Source organism: Schistocerca americana, chromosome 11 (genome assembly GCF_021461395.2).
Source record: "Schistocerca americana isolate TAMUIC-IGC-003095 chromosome 11, iqSchAmer2.1, whole genome shotgun sequence".
Classification (NCBI taxonomy): Eukaryota; Metazoa; Arthropoda; class Insecta; order Orthoptera; family Acrididae; genus Schistocerca; species Schistocerca americana.
The window spans coordinates 192,266,939-192,288,546 of record NC_060129.1 but is presented as its reverse complement, the minus strand read 5'-3'; the positions used below and the strand labels follow the sequence as shown (position 1 = coordinate 192,288,546).

The 21,608-nt window shown below is 42.3% G+C and overlaps 1 protein-coding gene across 1 annotated transcript in view; it reads left to right on the top strand.

Annotated features, from left to right (window-relative positions):
- The window catches only part of LOC124553646 (sodium/potassium/calcium exchanger 3), a 218,171-nt gene that overhangs the window by 88,662 nt on the left and 107,901 nt on the right, over window positions 1-21,608 (top strand). Inside the window, exon 2 of the mRNA XM_047127521.1 lies at window positions 9,481-9,669. Within this exon, the coding sequence (XP_046983477.1) occupies window positions 9,481-9,669 (189 nt within the window). The remainder of the gene's footprint in view (window positions 1-9,480; window positions 9,670-21,608) is intronic.

Below are 21,608 nucleotides of genomic sequence, written 5' to 3'. Positions count from 1 at the left end.
TTCACCCAAAAGGCTGACACGTTTCTATTGATCGACAATCGAATCTAATGGTCCCGTGGCCACTGCAACCGTAATATGACGATGTCGTTCGATACAAAATGTGGTGTTCTATGGAGCTCCATATTCGACAGTCAACGATGAACGGTGTGCTCCGAAACACTTGTGCATTGTCCTCCTTGCGGCAGAGACCTCACATATCAGTATCTGTCCTACTTGACAGAGCAGACAAGCGTTCGAACCCCACGTTGTGTGAAGAGACCTGGACGTCCAACCATTTAGCGCCTAGGAGTGGTTTCGTTACTTTCACTGTCACTCTACCTCTTTCCATACATGCTCACACTGTATGTTGAGTGTTTATGGAAAAAGTTCAAGGCAATCGTATCATGCGTTTTAGACAGGTACGTGCCGAGTAAAACTGTGAGGGACGGGAAAAACCCACCGTGGTTCAACAACAAAGTTAGGAAACTGCTGCGAAAGCAAAGAGAGCTTCACTGCAAGTTTAAACGCAGCCAAAACCTCTCAGACAAACAGAAGCTAAACGATGTCAAACGATAGCGTAAGGAGGGCTATGCGTGAAGCGTTCGGTAAATTCGAAAGTAAAATTCTACGTACCGACTTGACAGAAAATCCTAGGAAGTTCTGCTATTACGTTAAATTAGTAAGTGGCTCGAAACAGCATATCCAGACACTCCGGGATGATGATGGCATTGAAACAGAGGATGACACGCGTAAAGCTGAAATACTAAACACCTTTTTCCAAAGCTGTTTCACAGAGGAAGACCGCACTGCAGTTCCTTCTCTAAATCCTCGCCCGAACGAAAAAATGGCTGACATCGAAATAAGTGTCCAAGGAATAGAAAAGCAACTGGAATCACTCAACAGAGGGAAGTCCTCTGGACCTGACGGGATACCAATTCGATTCTACACAGAGTACGCGAAAGAACTTGCCCCCCTTCTAACAGCCGTGTACCGCAAGTCTCTAGAGGAAAGAAAGGTTCCAAATGACTGGAAAAGAGCACAGGTAGTCCCAGTCTTCAAGAAGCGTCGTCGAGCAGATGCGCAAAACTATAGGCCTATATCTCTGACATCTAGGTGTTGTAGAATTTTAGAACATGTTTTTTGCTCGCGTATCATGTTGTTTCTGGAAACCCAGAATCTACTCTGTAGGAATCTTTATGGATTCCGGAAACAGCGATCGTGTGAGACCCAACTCGCTCTATTTGTTCATGAGACTCAGAAAATATTAGATACCAATATTAGATGGCATTTTCCTTGACTTCCGGAAGGCGTTCGATACAGTTCCCCACTGTCCCTTGATAAACAAAGTAAGAGTCTACGGAATATCAAACCAGCTGTGTGGCTGGATTGAAGAGTTTTTAGCAAACAGAACACAGCATGTTGTTATCAATGGAGAGACTTTAAAGTAACCTCTGGCGTGCCACAGGGGAGTGTTATGGGACCACTGCTCTTCACAATATATATAAATGACCTGGTAGATACTGTCGGAAGTTCCGTGCGGCTTTTCACGGATGATGCCGTAGTATACAGAGAAGTTGCAGCATTAGAAAACTGTAGCGAAATGCAGTAAAATCTGCAGCGGATAGGCACTTGGTGCAGGGAGTGGCAACTGACCCTTAACATGGACAAATGTAATGTATTGCGAATACATAGAAAGAAGGATCCTTTATTGTATGATTATATGATAGCGGAACAAACACTGGTAGCAGTTACTTCTGTAAAATATCTGGGAGTATGCATGCGGAACGATTTGAAGTGGAATGATCATATAAAATAAATAGTTGGTAAGGCGGGTGCCAGGTTGAGATTCATTGGGAGAGTCCTTAGAAAATGTAGTTCATCAACAAAGGAGGTGGCTTACAAAACACTCGTTCGACCTATACTCGAGTATCGCTCATCAGTGTGCGATCCGTACCAGGTCGGGTTCACGGAGGAGATAGAGAAGATCCAAAGAAGAGCGGCGCGTTTCGACACAGGGTTATTTGGTAAGAGTGACAGCGTTACGGAGATGTTTAGCAAACTCGAGTGGCAGACTCTGCAAGAGAGGCGCTCTGTATCGCGGTGTAGCTTGCTGCACAGGTTTCGAGAGGGTGCGTTTCTGGATGAGGTATCGAATATATTGCTTCCGCCTACTTATACCTCCCGAGGAGATCACGAATGTAAAATTAGAGAGATTCGAGCGCGCACGGAAGGTTTCCGGCAGTCGTTCTTCTCGCGAACCATACGCGAGTGGAACAGGAAAGGGAGGTAATGACAGTGGCACGTAAAGTGCCCTCCGCCACACACCGTTGTGTGGCTTGCGGAGTATAAATGTAGATGTAGATGCAGCAGTAGCACGTGAACATTCGACCAGCTTCTCCATTTTCCATATACTCGTTCACAGGCTGTGCATAATAATACTCTGCACTTTGTCAGAGTCGCTTATGGATTTCCCCATTTGCAGGCCATATGTTCGACAGGCCGCTCCACCGTCCGTGTCTGTTGAGCTTAAATACTTTTGTTACCGCGTCACGTGGCTGCAACGCCACCAGGCAGCTTCCAACGTCAGGGTGGATGTGGTCAATGTTTCGGCTCAGCAGTGTATATCGGTTAAGAGTAATTCGTTCGAGAATTGCTAAGACAGACAGCAAACTATAAATCAGCCCTTCGGTTTTTGGCCACTGCTGATTCAGACAGACATTTGACGCATCTCTTTCACACTTTGACCACCATACCCATAATACTAATCTGTCTTTAGTGTTGTAAGCAGTATGCAACATATTAGCGAGGACTTTTGCGTCCATTATATTATGAACATGGCAGTAACATGTTGTGCTTGTGATATTATGGACATGGAATTGCTTCCGCTGGCCTCTGTGGCCGAGCGGTTCTAGGCGCTTCAGTCCGAAACCGCGCTGCTGCTACGGTCGCAGGTTCGAATCCTGCCTCGGGCATGGATGTGTGTGATGTCCTTAGGTTAGTTAGGTTTAAGTAGTTCTAAGTCTAGGGGACTGATGACCACAGATGTTAAGTCCCATTGTGCTCAGAGCCATTTTGAGAATTGCTCCCAACACTGAAGACAAATTAATATTAGTCACATGGTACGCAGAGTATGAAAGCGTAGATCGTTTCCAGGCAAATGTACTTATTGGTAACAGGCATCGATTTGGTGGAAAGACTGAAGGGATTTGTTAAGGGGACTTCGTGTGTCCTATTCCACCAATGTTAAATTATCGAATTTTGTGGCCCATTACCTTGGAAACTTTTTAAGACACCAACTTACAATTCACCATAATTATTGAATGCACCCTATTAGATACACTGAACTAGAATTATTACTAAAATTATATTGTGGGGAATGTTCTCTTTTTTTTCAAACACTCAGTTTTTTGACAGAATTTTGTAAATAAATGAACATAAAAACAAAACACCTCATGATATTTTAATTATTTTGTATTTAATTATTATTTTATTATTCTATATTTAATTATTCTAGTTCCATATGTGTTGAATCTCACACTTGGCATGCTGTGAAAATTTCATTTCTGTACCATCAGTACTTTTTTAGAAAACGGGTCATTTGTTGCAAAAAAATGTAAAATTAAAAGATAGGTCAGCATTGGCTGTAATGTTGATGTTTCATTGATAGCATAATCGACTATCGATCACATAGTGATCATCTTCAGTGCTGTGCAAATTAAACTCAGACACTGGCATCAATTTATCCGTGGAGTAACCAATTTTAAAAAAAAAAAAATTTTCACAGATATTGAGGTTTAAAACTTTTTTATTACAAATTCTTGTACAGATCTACATTTATGAGTCTTTTATGCTCTAGAATTGCCCTGGCCCACAGTCTGTGTCTTCTTAAGTGTCACAACAGCCCAGTCCTTGCCGCCTCCTCTTCTTTGTTGCTTCTTTTGTTCTTTGCTGAGCAGCTAATTCTGCTTCACGTACATGAAGCTCATCCAGTTCCCACAGTGCTTTAGCTGTGTTCTGTCCAAATACAGAACCTTAAGTCTTTCATAGTTCCCACCATTAAAAGTTATTACAGCATCAGACACTGCTAACTTTAGAGTGATAAGGCCAACAAATACATTTTTAGGCGCACAACACCACACAACATTATTGAAGGATACATTCACATTCTGGGTCTTGAGTAAATCCATGCAGGGTGCCAGAAAATTCAGCTTGCCTATATTTACACCAAGTGTTTGTTCGAGTGGATACAAAGCATGAAATGGCTTTGCATCGGTTGATATTCGATGAAAGAAAGTCTCACATATCTATTACCCATAAACTTGCGTTTCTTGCAGTTACTTTCACGCTTAGTCATTTTTATTCACGTATAAAATGTAGTAGAAGTTGGCTTACTATAAAAACAGCCGATAATGACACTACTTTCAACAAAAACGTCTATCAGAAACAAAGGACTGATTTGTTTATTCGTAATGCCAACTTCTGAGACGTAGCAGTAGGCACAAAACAAAGCAATCCACAGCCTTGTAGACTGTGTAGTTCCAAAGATATGACTGCTCAATTGTGGCAGTATATGTGTAGCTGCGAAATTTCAATCACAAGTCAACATTCAAAATATTATTTGAAGATCTCACAATTGTCTGATTTCAATGTATTATATACGAAAATGTCCAGGAAAGTCCAAAGTACATTATGGAATAGAAAAATGTCAAATTTCAACAAAATTTCACCTACAATGTCCCTTTAAAGTATTTTGAAGTAACAATAAAATGGTTATGTTAATATTTTCTCGTTTGTCAATACAGTGGCAGGACTGCTAATTTCAGAAATGTGTTACGTCTAAGGCCAGAGCTGGTACATTTCTGGTCATGAAAACACACATGATGAAACATAAAATAAGTCATAAGAAGTTGTATAGAATAAAATTTTGATTCACCACTTGTAATTTTAAGCTCCCACACACGACCATTAAAGTTCTATGTCTCTGCAAAAAGTTTACAAAGCTTCAAGAGGTGTAAAATATGCAAAAGAAAAACTTTTTACTTATCTTCATTATCTCGTTGTTGTTGCCTCTAATTCTCGTTGTGTCTAGGGGTACATTCTTGACGCTGTAATTTTTATAACGTTGAGGGTTCCTGAAACCGAAATAACTGATGAAGATTTGCCTGTTGCAATGAATATCTTTTTATTCTATCCCATTCTTCTAAATCACACCGACTTTAGAGTTTTAACTTCTATCACACCAAAAATTACGCAGTTAGTGACACAATCAAATACATGTCTGATTCCATAAGAGGCATGCCAACCACTCTCAACTTTCTGTGGTAATTACAAAATTCCAAAGAGTTTACAGAGCAAAGTAGTTTACAAAATTTCTTCACAAAAAAGGATCTTTATTAATGTATGTCATATTTTATAAATGAGTCCAGAATTAAATTTAATGATTAGCATTAGATTGTACAGTTAATAATATGAATTTTAAATGTACCACAAATTTCGTAATTTCAATTATTTTTAAAAGAAGAATAATTTTAACTGTACTTACAGACTGCGATGAATAATTTCTTTTTATACATTTTAGCCTTAAACATAGAATATCATATGATGTTCATTCAGTTCGACAGCTGATATAATGCTCACCTATACAAGAATCATTAGTATTCACGGTATCGGCTATTTCTGTATAAAAAAGGTAGTGTTAGAGGAGGCTGACCCGTTTACACTGCAGATCTTCTACTATGACGGTACCAGCAAGGATGTCCTTTTTCACATTCAGATCTTTGTGTAAGGAGCGATCAAAAAGTTCTGTTTCAGAGCCGTATAGTCTGGAATCGAGATGCCAATCAGCCAATGATGCCACCGTTGCACGTTTGGTAAAACTGTATGTTCTGCTGTGTGGAGAAGTGCATAACTGGCTGATGCACATCCTTGTCCGCCAGGAATTGTCGACCCTTCAAGGCCTTTTTTAAGGAACTCAAGACATGATAATAGCATGGGGAGCGATCAGGAGTATAGGGCAGTTGCTTGAGCACCTCACACTTGAGCGTAATGGGTGAGGGTGACCTAGATCGGCCAGCACCTTATGTCGAATAGTGACCAAATGGTTCAAATGGCTCTGAGCACTTAACATCTGAGGTCATCAGTCCCCTAGAACATAGAACTACTTAAACCTAACTAACCTACGGACATCACACACATCCATGCTTGAGGCAGGATTCTAACCTGCGACCGTAGTGGTTGCCCGGTTCTGGACTGAAGTGCCTAGAACCGTTCGACCACCGCAGCCAGCGTAATCGCGAACAACACGGAACTTGGCGCACCATTCCACATGGGCGATTTTCGACACACATACTGCCCCATTACACATTCTACATTCTCCAACGGATGCCCACTGTTGTTTGTCCTGTGACAACCAAGAAAAGTATGTGTGGATGCATTTGATATGGCATTTCCACATTTACCGCACACACGTCAGAAGGATGTGAGTGCACCACTAAACGCTGGCCAACATGTCGGTGCTCATATACCCGTATCAGAGTCGCACTACACTGCATACACGCTGCAGAACCGACATCAAACAGAAACTTGTTGACCGTCCATTATATACATTATTTTGTGTTCCATAATTCTGGTCATAGATGTACACATCACAGATATAGAATACATGGTTATGCGTTCAATCACTTCTTCATTCCTGCAAACATCGAACGAATCGAATGCCTCTATGTACACAGGGAAAGAGGGAGATATGGCCCAGCCATATGAAGTATCCTGCTTTCGCAGTGGATGACACGGGAAGCACCTCAGCAGTAATCTGGCAACAGCCTGCAGCAGTCTGTTCTGTCAGCAATAGTGTCAGTATTGCAGCCACATCGCAGCAGTGTTGATGGCAAAAACATTGCAGCCAGCCAGATAATGCTGTAAAACATGGCCCGTGTAAACACTTTTCGAGCTGTGTTACTTGATCGCTATGACAATATGCATGCCACATACACTGTGTATTCAAAAGTATCCGGACACCCCCAAAAACATACGTTTTCCACATCAGGTGCATTGTGTTGCCACCTACTGCCAGTTACTTCGTATCAGCGACCTCAGTAGTCATTAGACAGCGTGAGAGAGCAGAATGGGGCGCTCCGCGGAACTCACGGACTTCGAACTTCGTCAGGTGATTGGGTGTCACTTGTTTCATACGTCTGTATGTGAGATTTCCACACCCCCAAACATCCCTAGGTCCACTGTTTCCGATCTGTTACTCAAGTGGAAACGTGAAAGGACACCTACAACAGCTCAAAACAGTACAGGCCGACCTCGTATGTTGACTGACAGTTGGAGAGGGTCGTAATGTGTAATAGGCAGACATCTATCCAGACTGTCACACAGGAATTTCAAAAGTGCACCAGGACCTGCTGCAAGTACTATGACAGCTAGGCGGCAGGTGAGAAAACTTGGATTTCATAGTCGAGTGGCTGCTCATTAACCACACACCACGCCGGTAAATGCGAAATGACGTCTCGCTTGGTGTAAGGAGGATATGCGGTGGACGATTGAACAATGGAAAAAACGTTGTGTGTAGTGACGAATCGTGATAGACAATGTGGCTGAGTGTGGTTTTGGCGAATGCCCGGTGGATGTCATCTGCCAGTGTGTGTAGTGCCAACAGCAAAATTGGGAGGCAGTGGTGTTACGGTGTGGTCGTGTTTTTCACGGAGGGGACTTGCACCACTTGTTGTCTTGCGTGGCACTATCACAGCACAGGCCTACACTGATGTTTTAAGCACCTTCTTGCTCCCCACTGTTGTAGAGCAATTCGGGGATGGTGATTGCATCTTTCAACACAATTGAGGATCGGTTCATAATCCACGGCCTGTGGCGGAGGGTTTACACGACAATAACATCCCACTAACGGTTCCGACCGCTGTGTTCAAGCTGTAGTAGGCGCTTCACTCCAGAACCCTGCGACCTCTACCTGCCTCGGGCATGGATGTGTGTGATGTCCTTCCCTGTAATGGAGCCGGCCGCTATGCTCGAGTGATAGTAGGCGCTTCAGTCCAGAACCACGTGGCTGCTACTGTCGGAGGTTGGAATCCTGCCTCGGGCATGGATGTGTGTGGTGTCCTTAGGTTAGTTAGGTTTAATTAGTTCTGTGTCTACGTGAGTGATGACCTCAGATGTGAAGTCCCATTGTGCTTAGAGCCATTTGAACCGTCTGAGCCTGTAATGGACTGACCTGCACAGAGTCCTGACCTGAATTCTATAGAACACCTTAGGGATGTTTTGGAATGGCGACTTCGTGCCAGGCCTCACCAACCCACATCGATACCTCTCCTCAGTGTAGCATTTTGTGAAGAATAGGCTACCATTCCCCAAGATGCTGTAATTTACCGTCTAGTAAGGTCATCCGAAGACCAGTATCAGTTGCAAAGCGATTTAGAAAAGATTCCTGTATGGTGTGGCAGGTGGCAGTTGACGCTAAATAACGAAAAGTGTGAGGTGATCCACACGAGTTCCAAAAGAAATCTGTTGGAATTCGATTACCCGATAAATAGTACAGTTCTCAAGGCTGTCAATTCAACTAAGTACCTGGGTGTTAAAATTACGAACAACTTCAGTTGGAAAGACCACATAGATAATATTGTGGGGAAGGCGAGCCAAAGGTTGCGTTTCATTGGCAGGACACTTAGAAGATGCGACAAGTCCACTAAAGAGACAGCTTACACTACACTCTTTCGTCCTCTGTTGGAATATTGCTGCGCGGTGTGGGATCCTTAAGAAGTGGGATTGACGGAGGACATCGAAAGGGTGCAAAAAAGGGCAGCTCGTTTTGTATTGTCACGTAATAGGGGAGAGAGTGTGGCAGATATGATACGCGAGTTGGGATGGAAGTCATTAAGGCAAAGACGTTTTTCGTCGCGGCGAGATCTATTTACGAAATTTCAGTCGCCAACTTTCTCTTCCAAATGCGAAAATATTTTGTTGAGCCCAACCTACATAGGTAGGAATATCATCAAAATAAAATAAGAGAAATCAGAGCTCGAACAGAAAGGTTTAGGTGTTCGTTTTTCCCGCGCGCTGTTCGGGAGTGGAATGGTAGAGAGATAGTATGATTGTGGTTCGATGTACCCTCTGCCAAGCACTTAAATGTGAATTGCAGAGTAATCGTGTAGATGTAGATGTAGATGAAACCTTCGAGCACCTGATTGAACGTATGCCTTGCGAGAGTGGAAGCTGTCATGAAGGCTAAGGGTGGGCCAACACGATATTGGAATTGTAGCATTACCGATTGAGGGCGCCACGAACGCGTAATTCATTTTCAGCGCATGTCCGGATACTTTTGATCACATAGTGTATCTCTGGACAGAATCCGTGAAGACAGTCTGCAACTGAAGGCGGTCGACATTTGTATTTTTAATAAAGAGAGCAGCTGCTGGTGAAACATGCACTGTCTACGTTACCTGACGGCTGTTGGCGGTCGCCTTCAACAAAAGTCGTGTTGCATTGCAGGCGCGGCGCAGGGGCTGCCCAACTGCACGCCGCCCGCCATCGACGACTTCCCGCGCGACCTCTTCTCGGAGCAGCAGCGCCAGGAGGGCGCCGTCGTGCTGCACGTGCTCGCCTCGCTCTACCTGTTCGTCGCGCTCGCCGTCGTCTGCGACAGGTACTTCGTGCCCGCCGTCGAGCGTATCTGCCAAGGTCAGTGTCCACCGCACCTGTCGCTTGCGCGTTCAAACTTTTCGTCAAATTCGCTGTTTGTCAAACAAGTACACAGATGTACAAACCACGTTTGTCAAACTTAATCGCAGTTTTGAAGTTGATCTCACACTGTGTATATCACATCACAAACTCACACCTGTCGCTTGCACATTCAGACATTTCGTCAAATTCGCTGATTGTCAAACAAGTACACAGATTTACAGACCACGTTTGTCAAACTTAATCTCAGTTTTGAAGCTGCTCTTACACTGTGTATATCACATCGCAAGCTCACACCTGTCACTTGCACATTCAGACTTTTCCTCAAATTCGATGTTTGTCAAACAAGTATGCAGATTTACAAACCACGTTTGTCAAACTTAGTCGCAGTTCTGAAGCAGGTCTCACACTGTGTATATCACATCGCAAACTCACACCTGGCGCTTGACATTCAGACATTTCGTCAAATTCCCTGTTTGTCAAACAAGTATGCAGATTTACAGACCACATTTGTCAAACTTAGTTTTGAAGCTGGTCTTACACTGTGTATATCACATCGCAAACTCACACCTGTTGCTTGCACATTCAGACTTTTCCTCAAATTCGATGTTTGTCAAACAAGTACACACACTTACAAACCACATTTGTCAAACTTAGTCGCAGTTCTGAAGCAGGTCTCACACTGTGTATATCACATCGCAAACTCACACCTGTCGCTTGCACATTCAGACTTTTCGTCAAATTCGCTGATTGTCAAACAAGTACACAGATTTACAGACCACGTTTGTCAAACTTAATCTCAGTTTTGAAGCTGGTCTTACACTGTGTATATCACATCGCAAGCTCACACCTGTCACTTGCACATTCAGACTTTTCCTCAAATTCGATGTTTGTCAAACAAGTACACGGATTTACAAACCACATTTGTCAAACTTAGTCGCAGTTCTGAAGCAGGTCTCACACTGTGTATATCACATCGCAAACTCACACCTGGCGCTTGCACATTCAGACATTTCGTCAAATTCACTGTTCGTCAAACAAGTATGCAGATTTACAGACCACGTTTGTCAAACTTAGTTTTGAAGCTGGTCTTACACTGTGTATATCACATCGCAAACTCACACCTGTTGCTTGCACATTCAGACTTTTCCTCAAATTCGATGTTTGTCAAACAAGTACACATACTTACAAACCACGTTTGTCAAACTTAGTCGCAGTTCTGAAGCAGGTCTCACACTGTGTATATCACATCGCAAACTCACACCTGTCGCTTGCACATTCAGACTTTTCGTCAAATTCGCTGATTGTCAAACAAGTACACAGATTTACAGACCACGTTTGTCAAACTTAATCTCAGTTTTGAAGCTGGTCTTACACTGTGTATATCACATCGCAAGCTCACACCTGTCACTTGCACATTCAGACATTTCGTCAAATTCGCTGTTTGTCAAACAAGTACACAGATTTACAAACCACGTTTGTCAAACTTAGTCGCAGTTCTGAAGCAGGTCTCACACTGTGTATATCACATCGCAAACTCACACCTGGCGCTTGCACATTCAGACATTTCGTCAAATTCGCTGTTTGTCAAACAAGTATGCAGATTTACAGACCATGTTTGTCAAACTTAGTTTTGAAGCTGGTCTTACACTGTGTATATCACATCGCAAACTCACACCTGTTGCTTGCACATTCAGACTTTTCCTCAAATTCGATGTTTGTCAAACAAGTACACATACTTACAAACCACGTTTGTCAAACTTAGTCGCAGTTCTGAAGCAGGTCTCACACTGTGTATATCACATCGCAAACTCACACCTGTCGCTTGCACATTCAGACATTTCCTCAAATTCGCTGATTGTCAAACAAGTACACAGATTTACAGACCACGTTTGTCAAACTTAATCTCAGTTTTGAAGCTGGTCTTACACTGTGTATATCACATCGCAAACTCACACCTGTCGCTTGCACATTCAGACTTTTCCTCAAATTCGATGTTTGTCAAACAAGTACACATACTTACAAACCACGTTTGTCAAACTTAGTCGCAGTTCTGAAGCAGGTCTCACACTGTGTATATCACATCGCAAACTCACACCTGTCGCTTGCACATTCGGACTTTTCGTCAAATTCGATGTTTGTCAAACAAGTACACAGATTTACAAACCATGTTTGTCAAACTTAGCCACATAGCTGAAGCAGGTCTCACACTGTGTATATCACATCGCTTGCACATTCAGACTTTTCCTCAAATTCGATGTTTATCACACAAGTACACAGATTTACAAACCACGTTTGTCAAACTTAGCCACAGATCTGAAGCAGGTCTCACACTGTATCACATCGCAAACTCACACCTGTCGCTTGCACATTCAGACATTTCGTCAAATTCGCTGTTTGTCAAACAAGTACACATATTTACAATCCATGTTTGTCAAACTTAGCCACATAGCTGAAGCAGGTCTCACACTGTGTATATCACATCGCAGACACCTGTCGCTTGCACATTCAGACTTTTCCTCAAATTCGATGTTTGTCAAACAAGTACACAGCTTTACAGATCACGTTTGTCAAACTTAGTCGCAGATTTGAAGCAGGTCTCACACTGTGTGTGTCACATCGCAAACTACAAAGCTTTTGCACAGTCATCTCTAATTTTTTTAATTCTTTGTTGGAGGAGAATGAAATTTTTTGTGAACATATTTGGAACATTTAGCTATACATTGAGCCTACTCAATGTATAGAGGGTGACAAAAAAGTCAGTATAAATTTGAAAACTGAACAAATTATGGAATAATGTAGATAGAGAGGTACAAATTGACACACATGCTTTGAAGACATGGTGTTTTAGTAGAACCAAAAAAATACAAATTTTAAAAAAATGTGCAACAGATAGTTCTTCATCTAATCAGAAAAGCAATAACTAGCATAACAAAGTAAGACAAAGCAAGTATGATGTTCTTTACAGGAAATGCTCAATATGTCCACCATCATTACTCAACAATAGCTGTAGTCGAGGAATAGTGTTGTGAACAGCACTGTAAAGCATGTCCGGAGTTATGGTAAGGCATTGGCGTCGGATGTTGTCTTTCAGCATCCCTAGAGATGTCGGTCGATCACGGTACACTCGCGACTTCAGGTAACCCCAAAGCCAATAATCGCACGGACTGAGGTCTGGGGACCTGGGAGGCCAAGCGTGACGAAAGTGGCGGCTGAGCACACGATCGTCACCAAATGATGCGCGCAACAGATCTTTCACGCGTCTAGAAATATGGGGTCGTTCTAATAAAACCCCATGTCATTCCAAGCATGTGTGTCAATTTTTTCCTCTCTGTCTACATTATTCTGTGGTTTATTAAGTTTTCAAATTTATACTGACTTTTTGATCACCCAATATATCAAGATGGTGTCTGTTCTCTTGGACATGTACGAGAGAACAGACACCATCTTCATATGTATAGCTAAGGCTCACCGGCCATTTGACCATCTCCTGTGAGGATGCATTCACATTGGCTGAACTCTTAACGGGAATCGGTAACGCCGCGAGTAATCTGTGCAGTGGGCAGGGGCACTACGAATACAGTGTGGGACAGTAAGCTGGAAATGTGGGTCTCACGGGAGGTGTGCCGGAGATTAGTCCCTGCAGTCGCGCTACCTTCTGTGTCCTCTATGGCTGAGATGGATAGAGTGTCTGCCATTTAAGCAGGAGTTCCCAGCTTCGAGTCCCAGTTGGGGCACACACTTTCAACTGTCCCCATTGATGTATATCATAGCCTGGATGCAGCTAAGGGTATTCATTTCATTGTATTGATTTAATTGTAACTGTTCAATCCAGCCTCCATCAGGTGTGACGCATCTGGGCCAACGCTCGTTCCAAGATGTAAATGCACGTTGGTAAAATTCTGGGGATTGGTTTTTGACAACATCACTTGACACAGGAAATAAGGTCTTTCTCACTTTCAGATGTTTTACCGCGCAGTTGGGCCTTCAGGCAGTCAAAGAGGTAAAAATCAGACAGAGCAAAGGCCAGACTGTAGGGAGGACGAGGAACAATTTTCCAATCCATTTTCCTGATTTTCTGCTCCGTCATAAGGGCTGTATGGCGTTTCACATTGTCACGGTGTAGTCTGATGAGCTGACCCCGAAGCTGTGGTCTGTGGATCTTAATGGCGCGTCACAGCTTGTCCAAAGACAAACAGTTACGGTCCCATTAAAACCGTGTGGCAGACCGAGACTCGAACTCGGGACCTCTGCCTTTTGCGAGCAAGTGTTCTACCAACTGAGCTACCCAAACACCACTCACGCCCCACACTCACAGCCTTACGTCTGCCAGTACCTCGTCTCCTACCTTCCAAACTACGCAGAAGCGCTCCTGCGATGGTTGAGCACTTGCCCTCGAAAGGCAAAGGTTCCGAGTTCGAAACTCGGTCTGGCACACAGTTTTAATCTGCCAGGAAGTTTCACATCAGCGGACACTCCGTTGCAGAGTGAAAATCTCATTCTGGAAACATCCCCCAGGCTGTGGCTAAGCCATCTCTCCACAGTATCCTTTCTTTCAGGAGTGCTAGTTCTGCAAGTTACGCAGGAGCGCTTCTGTAAAGTTTGGAAGGTAGGAGACGAGGTACTGGCAGAAGTAAAGCTGTGAGGACCGGGCGTGTGTCCTACTCGGGTAGCTCAGTTGGAAGAGCAATTGCCCGCGAAACGCAAAGTTCCCGAGTTCGAGTCTCGGTCCGGCACACAGTTTTAATCTGCCAGGAAGTTTCATATCAGCGCACAGTCCTCTGCAGAGTGAAAATGTAATTCTGGTTACGGTCCCAGTTAATTGTGGAGCCAGTTTCCAAAAAGTCAATGAAAATGACACCACAGTGATCCCAGAGGGGGGAGACCATCGCCTTTCGGCCTGCTTTTCGTGAAAGTCTTGGTTTCTTCTTCCTAGGGGAACCAGGATGACGCCACTCCACGGATTGAGTTTTGCTCTCACATTCGCACGAAAACAACCATATTTCATCCTAGGTAATGACGCCGTCGAAACACTGTTTCCACTCTTCAGCAAAGGTCTTCGTGAGACCCTCGCACACATTCTTCCTCATCGTTTTAATTTTTCTTGTCAATAATCTAGGCACCCAACGTGCACAGATTTTTCTCTACGTGAAATGATAATTAAATGAACACCCTAGCTGCAAACAGGCGTTGATGTACTTCGTTGGGGACATGTTGAATATGTGTGCCCCGACTGGGACTCGAACCCGGGACCTCCTGCTTACATGGCAGGCGCTCTATCCATCTGAGCCCCCCGCAGGCACAGAGGATAGTCAACATGTCCCCAATGAAGTACATCAACGCCTGTTTGCAGCTAGGGTGTCCATTTAATTATCATTTCATGTCTAGCAAAGCTGCATGGTCATCCACGGTAACTGTTCTTTCGGGAACAGGTACTGCCGTCATATATAGTTAAAATATGGCTTCCCGGCCATTGACCTTCTTGTGCGAACGCACACGCTATGCCCGAACTCGTACGGGACTTGGTAGATTAATCTGCCACGAGTAATGAGTATGATGGGCAAACATCTACGTATTAGGCGCACTACGAATGCAGTGGTGTGGACATGTTGAGAATGAGGATCTCGCGGGGAGCGTGCAAGGGATAAGTCACTACAGACGCACTATCCTCTGTGCCCGCGGTGGCTCTGATGGATAGAGCGTCTGCCATGTAAGCTGGAGGTCCCGGGTTCGAGTCCCGGTCGGGGCACACATTTTCAACATGTCCGCAGTGAAGTACATCAACGCCTGTTTGCAGCTAGGGGGTCCATTTAATTATCATTTCATTTCTAGCAAAGCTGCATGTTCATCCACGGTAACTATTCTTTCGGGAACAGAGACTACCGTCATATACATTTTTCTCTACCCTAGAGACTGTACCAGTGATACCACACTACCCAATGACAAACGAGTCTTTTCAGCAAGCTGTCGTGTTGTCACACATCTGTCATTTTGGATGATTTGATCAGTGGTCTCCTTATTCACACCACTCACTGCCGTCGATGGTCTACCACATTGCGGATTGTCCGGTATAGAGAAATCACCTTCTTTAAACCTTTGCAACCCTTGCCGGATACTGCTGTGATCCACTGTGCCCTCCCCATAAACAGGGAGCAACTTCCTGTGAACCATGTGCCAGAGTCATCGCCGGTCTTGAAGAGGAACTCCATCACCGACCGTTGTCGCAACCTAACATCTAGTTCACTGTCCATTATGGCTCACCTATAAATAAAAAAAAAAGAAATACTTTTGTATACCAACTTATAGCCAAATGTTCCAAGAATGTTCACAAAAATTTCACTCTCCTCCTGCAAAACTATGGACGACTGTGCAAACTTTTTGAATGCCCTTTGTATTTTCACACCACTAGTAATGTCTACCAGTTCAGACCACACGTTTCTTCCACTGAATGTAGCATTATCTATGAAGGTTGAAAAGGTAACAAGACATTGCTCCACTGGAATGGTTGAAATTGAGAGACGAATTTATCTGTCAGAAACTTCCAAGTGGAAATTACACATAGACCCTAGTGAATGAATCAAGTTTCTCGAAATGGACAACCAAGCTTCTAATAACTTGTTAAAGTTACTTGACTCTCACACTGAAGAGAACACGATTATGCGACAAACATACTGCAGTTTCACAAAAATTATCTGTAACTTTGAGATATATGGGAACTGGAGTAGGTTTCAAAGAGTGAAAATTTGTATTCTACACTGCACCTTGCAGGCTGAGCGACTTTATCATGGAAACGTTTGCAGCAATATCATTAAAAGACAATATTATTTTGTTACACTCCCACTTGCATGTCGTGCATGTCGTATAAATTTCATTTTTTCTTTGCATTATCCAATGTTTTTTGGATGTGGACGTGGCCCCTTGACCTTAGTTTCCACATTTGTGGGAACCAAAGATATAAAGAAATAAGCTGCAATAAAAACTCTTTTTTTAATCAAAAAGCATGCCGGAGGATCATTCATACGGTCAATCGTCTTTGAAAACTGAGAAGCAACTGGCTGTTGTTTGACAAACATAAGTATCAAACGTGGTTGTCAAATTGGCTGGCGGTAAAAATATCTCTAAAACATTTGAAACATAGTCGTTGTTTGACAAACAGATGAAACAAAGTGGTATATTGCCAAATAATTTGACAAAGATGCGATATGTGACCAATTGTTTTATCGTCTACAGATTTTATTTTGTTACACTCCCACTTGTATGTCGTGCTTATCGTATAAATTTCATTTTCTCTTTGCATTTTCCAATGTTTTTTGGATGTGGATGTGGTCAATTGATCTTAGTTTCCACATCTGTGGGAACCAAAGATATTAAAGAAATAAGCTGCAATAAAAATTCTTTTTTTATTCAAAAAGCATGCCGGAGGATCATTCATACAGTCAATCGTCTTTGAAAACTAAGAAGCAACTGGCTGTTGTTTGACAAACACAAGTATCAAACGTGGTTGTCAAGTTGGCTGGCGGGCCAAATATCTGTCAAACATTTGAAACTTTGTCTTTGTTGAACAGACAGATGAAACAAAGCGGCATATTGCCAAATAATTTGACAAAGATGCGATATGTGACCAATTGTTTGATCGTCTACAGATTTTATTTTGTTACACTCCCACTTGTATGTCGTGCTTATCGTATAAATTTCATTTTCTCTGTGCATTTTCCAATGTTTTTTGGATGTGGATGTGGTCAATTGATCTTAGTTTCCACATCTGTGGGAACTAAAGATATAAAGAAATAAACTGCTATATAAAGAAATAAACTGTTATAAAAATTCTTTTTTATTCAAAAAGCATGCCGGAGGATCATTCATACGGTCAATCGTCTTTGAAAACTGAGAAGCAACTGGCTGTTGTTTGACAAACACAAGTATCAAACGTGGTTGTCAAGTTGGCTGGCGGTCAAAATATCTCTCAAACATTTGAAACTTTGTCTTTGTTTGACAGACAGATGAAACAAAGCGGCATATTGCCAAATAATTTGACAAAGATGCGATATGTGACCAATTGATTGATCGTCTACAGAGGCACTTGGCGTGTTACACCAAGCTTTGAACTAGGTGTAATAGAAGTGGGTCCTGTAGGTACAATGAAAGACTGTCTAAATGAAGATATGTTTCCCCTCAGGCTGTAACTTTCTGTTAGCCAGTCTGAACCTCAGGGCTGGTACCAAACATTTCCATGTAATTCGTCACACGCCTGCTGTTTCTAGACTACACATTAACTCACTTCCCTTTTGTCCCGATATATTCGGGACAGTTCTGATTTTTAACACAATGTTCCGACGTCCCCAACCGTCTTTGTGGAAACTGGAATGTCCTGGATTTTCGTCTTACGTAGCGAGACTTTTTTTTCGAAAGATTCACAGCTTAGTCAGCCTGGAGGTTTGGAATGATCGCATTACGATTACTCATACGTAAAAATTAAACAGTATTCAAAAGGTTTTACTGCTACTAGAGGCAAAATTTGTTGGGATTCATATTGTTTAATGAGATAACATGTTTGATGGTATAAACTCATAATGTGGCTACGATGGCAAGTGTATAACAAAATTACACACATATATTAATGTTATTGTGCTAAGTCTTGCCACGTGCTGGGCCCATCCTGTGGACAAAGGGAAGGATAATATTTTTATGAGGGAATATTCACTTGGTATGCTGGTCTCCTATTTGCACAAAAAAATTTTAAGTAATTACTCAAGCGAGTGATTATTTAAGGTTCTTTTATTAAAGACTAAAAAAAAGTACATGAACAGCACACCTATATATCACATGAATTTTCCCTCATATAAGGTTATCCTTCCATTTTCCGACAGGATGACCACAGCACATGGAAAGAATCAACACATCAAAGCACATGGAAAGAATCTACACATCAACTTTGATTACAGTGGGTAGTTTTGTTAAATGTTTTGGTATTGCCATCATAGCCTCAAGTTATGGTTTATACCTCGAAATGAGTTACTTTACTAAATAGTCTAAATGACAACAAAGTTTGTAACTGCAAGCGGCTTATGAAAAACCTTTTCATATTCTGACTCTACGACTTTTCTTAAAATATAGGTTAAGGAGAGGCAAACCTAGTTTTACAGCGTTTGTAGACTTAGAGAAAGCTTTTGACGATGTTGACTGGAACACTCTCCTTGATATTCTGAAGGTAGCAGCGGTAAAATATAGTGCGTGAAAGGCTATTTACAACTTATACAGAAACAAGATACCAGTTGTAAGAGTCGAGGGCACGAAAGGGAATTGGTGCTTTTGACCAAAAGAAGGAATTGATTGGTAGGACACATTCTGAGATATCAAGGGATCACCAATTTATTACTGCAGGGAGGCACTGAGGGTAAAAATCGTAGAGGGAGACCAAGAGAGGAATACACTAAGCCGGTTCAGAATCATGTAGGTTGGAGTAGTTTTTGGGTGATGAAAAGGCTGCCACAGGAGAGTTGCATCAAATCAGCCTTTGGACTGAAGACCCCAACAAGATTTTTGAAGCAATCACGGTCGATTGAGAGTCAGTTTGGCTTAAAACTGTAGTGATTTTCAAGTTCGATATAGTTTTGAATACTCGATGGAACTACGATCTTGTATGCAATTGCAGGTGCTCTGACTTGGGTGTGTTCTACTGTTGCGCAGTATTTTAACATTATCGATTCTTCAGGGAATGACAGATTTTATCATAACATTACCTGTGTTAACCATGGGATAACGCAAGTCAAATGGAACAGCAGCACAATGCAAAAATTACCCTTTGTTAAAATACACGATGAGAATGCTGAACATACAGTTTGTGGGTGCAAAATTCAGTATTGGACACAGAGGATGCAGCATCATAGTAACTCATAAACAGAAAGCTGTGTTTCAAGTTGATTCTTAAGGATCAAAAATTTATTGCTACTTATTGGTGAAGCTTGGCTGAATTTTGACTAGCTGTTCCAGGTTCTAATGCATGTATCAAACTAGTGTTTCACTAGTTAAAGATTTTTGAGTAGACGAAAAAAAAGGACAGACTCAAGTTAGAAACAGTAAAAGCTCTGAGAATGATAATTACTACATTTGTTAGCCACCCTCGTATGGGATTCTGCAACTTGGTACTTAATGAAAATAAACTTCTAGAGCAAATACGCAACCCTGAAGGGTACTACTCAAGTAACCGTCAGTCTTTACCATAATCTTCAGTGCAAAATGTGGGAAATTTTAATTTATATTGACATCCATACTGGATATGAATTACTGTTAAATAATCAGTGGTATTATGCAAAAATAGTTATGATGCCTATATTCAGGGTATATCTTTCATGTTCTGGTGTTTACTCCTTTTTGCTTATTTTTTGTGTGTTGTTTTGAATATATCACGAATATGTTTAAAAATAATACGAGAACCCTAGACATGAAGTCAAAAAATAAAACGCAGGAAAGAATTTCGATGCATGTTTCAATTAGCTTTGTTCAACCATGGTGTACTGATGTCTAAGTTGCACAATTAATGTTCAACAGTACCTATTGGTGTGCCAAGGTTCCACAACATAGGTTTCGAACATGGCTCTGAATTCTTCACACTACTTTATTTTTTTGAATTCGTGTAATATCAAATACCGGCCTTAATTTGAGGAAGAAATTTCTGAGGATGTACGTCTGGAGTGCAGCATTGTATGGTAGTGAAACATGGACTGTGGGAAAACCGGAACAGAAGAGAATCGAAGCATTTGAGATGTGGTGCTATAGACGAATGTTGAAAATTAGGTGGACTGATAAGGTAAGGAATGAGGAGGTTCTACGCAGAATCGGAGAGGAAAGGAATATGTGGAAAACACTGATAAGGAGAAGGGACAGGATGATAGGACATCTGCTAAGACATGAGGGAATGACTTCCATGGCACTGGAGGGAGCTGTAGAGGGCAAAAACTGTAGAGGAAGACAGAGATTGGAATACGTCAAGCAAATAATTGAGGACGTAGGTTGCAAGTGCTATTCTGAGATGAAGCGGTTAGCACATGAAAGGAATTCGTGGCGGGCCGCATCAAACCAGTCAGTAGACTGGTGACCAAAAAAAAAAAAGATTTAGAAATAGTAGACATGACCACTTATATGCGAATACTTGGGAATGACCATGAGTTTGAAACTGATGAGTAGCCACCACAAGCATTACACAATGTTACACACATATCAGAAGCATGTCTCCATTTAATGAGTAATGCTAAACGTCAGATTCGTTAAGAAATTAAATTGTCATCTATAAAACAGTTTCAAACATGTGATTACAAATCAGTTAATGCGATACATATTTTGCTTTAAGCATGCAATCCAGGAAAAGTTTAGATAAGATTTGAAATTGAAATGAAATGAAATGATCATATGGCATTGTTGGCCGGGAGGCACCATTCGGGGGAGTTCGGCAGCCATATTGCAAGTCCTTTTTAGGTGACGCCACATCAGCGACTTGCGAGTCAATGGTGATGAAAATGATGGTGAAGGACACACAAAAACTAGTCACCTGCCGGGAATCGAACCCAGGGCCCTGCATGGTAGGCAGTAATGGTATCGCTACACTATTGAGACGGACAGATTTGAAATTACACTGAGGTGACAGATGTGATGGGATATGTCTTAATATTGGGTCAGACCTCCTACAGCCCGGTGTAGGCAACCTGACGTGGCACTCACTCAACAAGTATGTTGGAAGTCCGCTGCAGAAACACTGAGCCATGGTGCCTCTACAGCTGTCGTAGCAGCCCCTTACCAGTTAGACGGCCCGCACAACAGACAAGCAAGATGGGCTGCCGACCTCCTTTCAAGAGCTCAGATCGAAACATCGCCAGTGGACGTAAACAATAACAGACTTTCCAAATAATAACGGAACTACTTCGTCAGAAGACATGTGACAATGT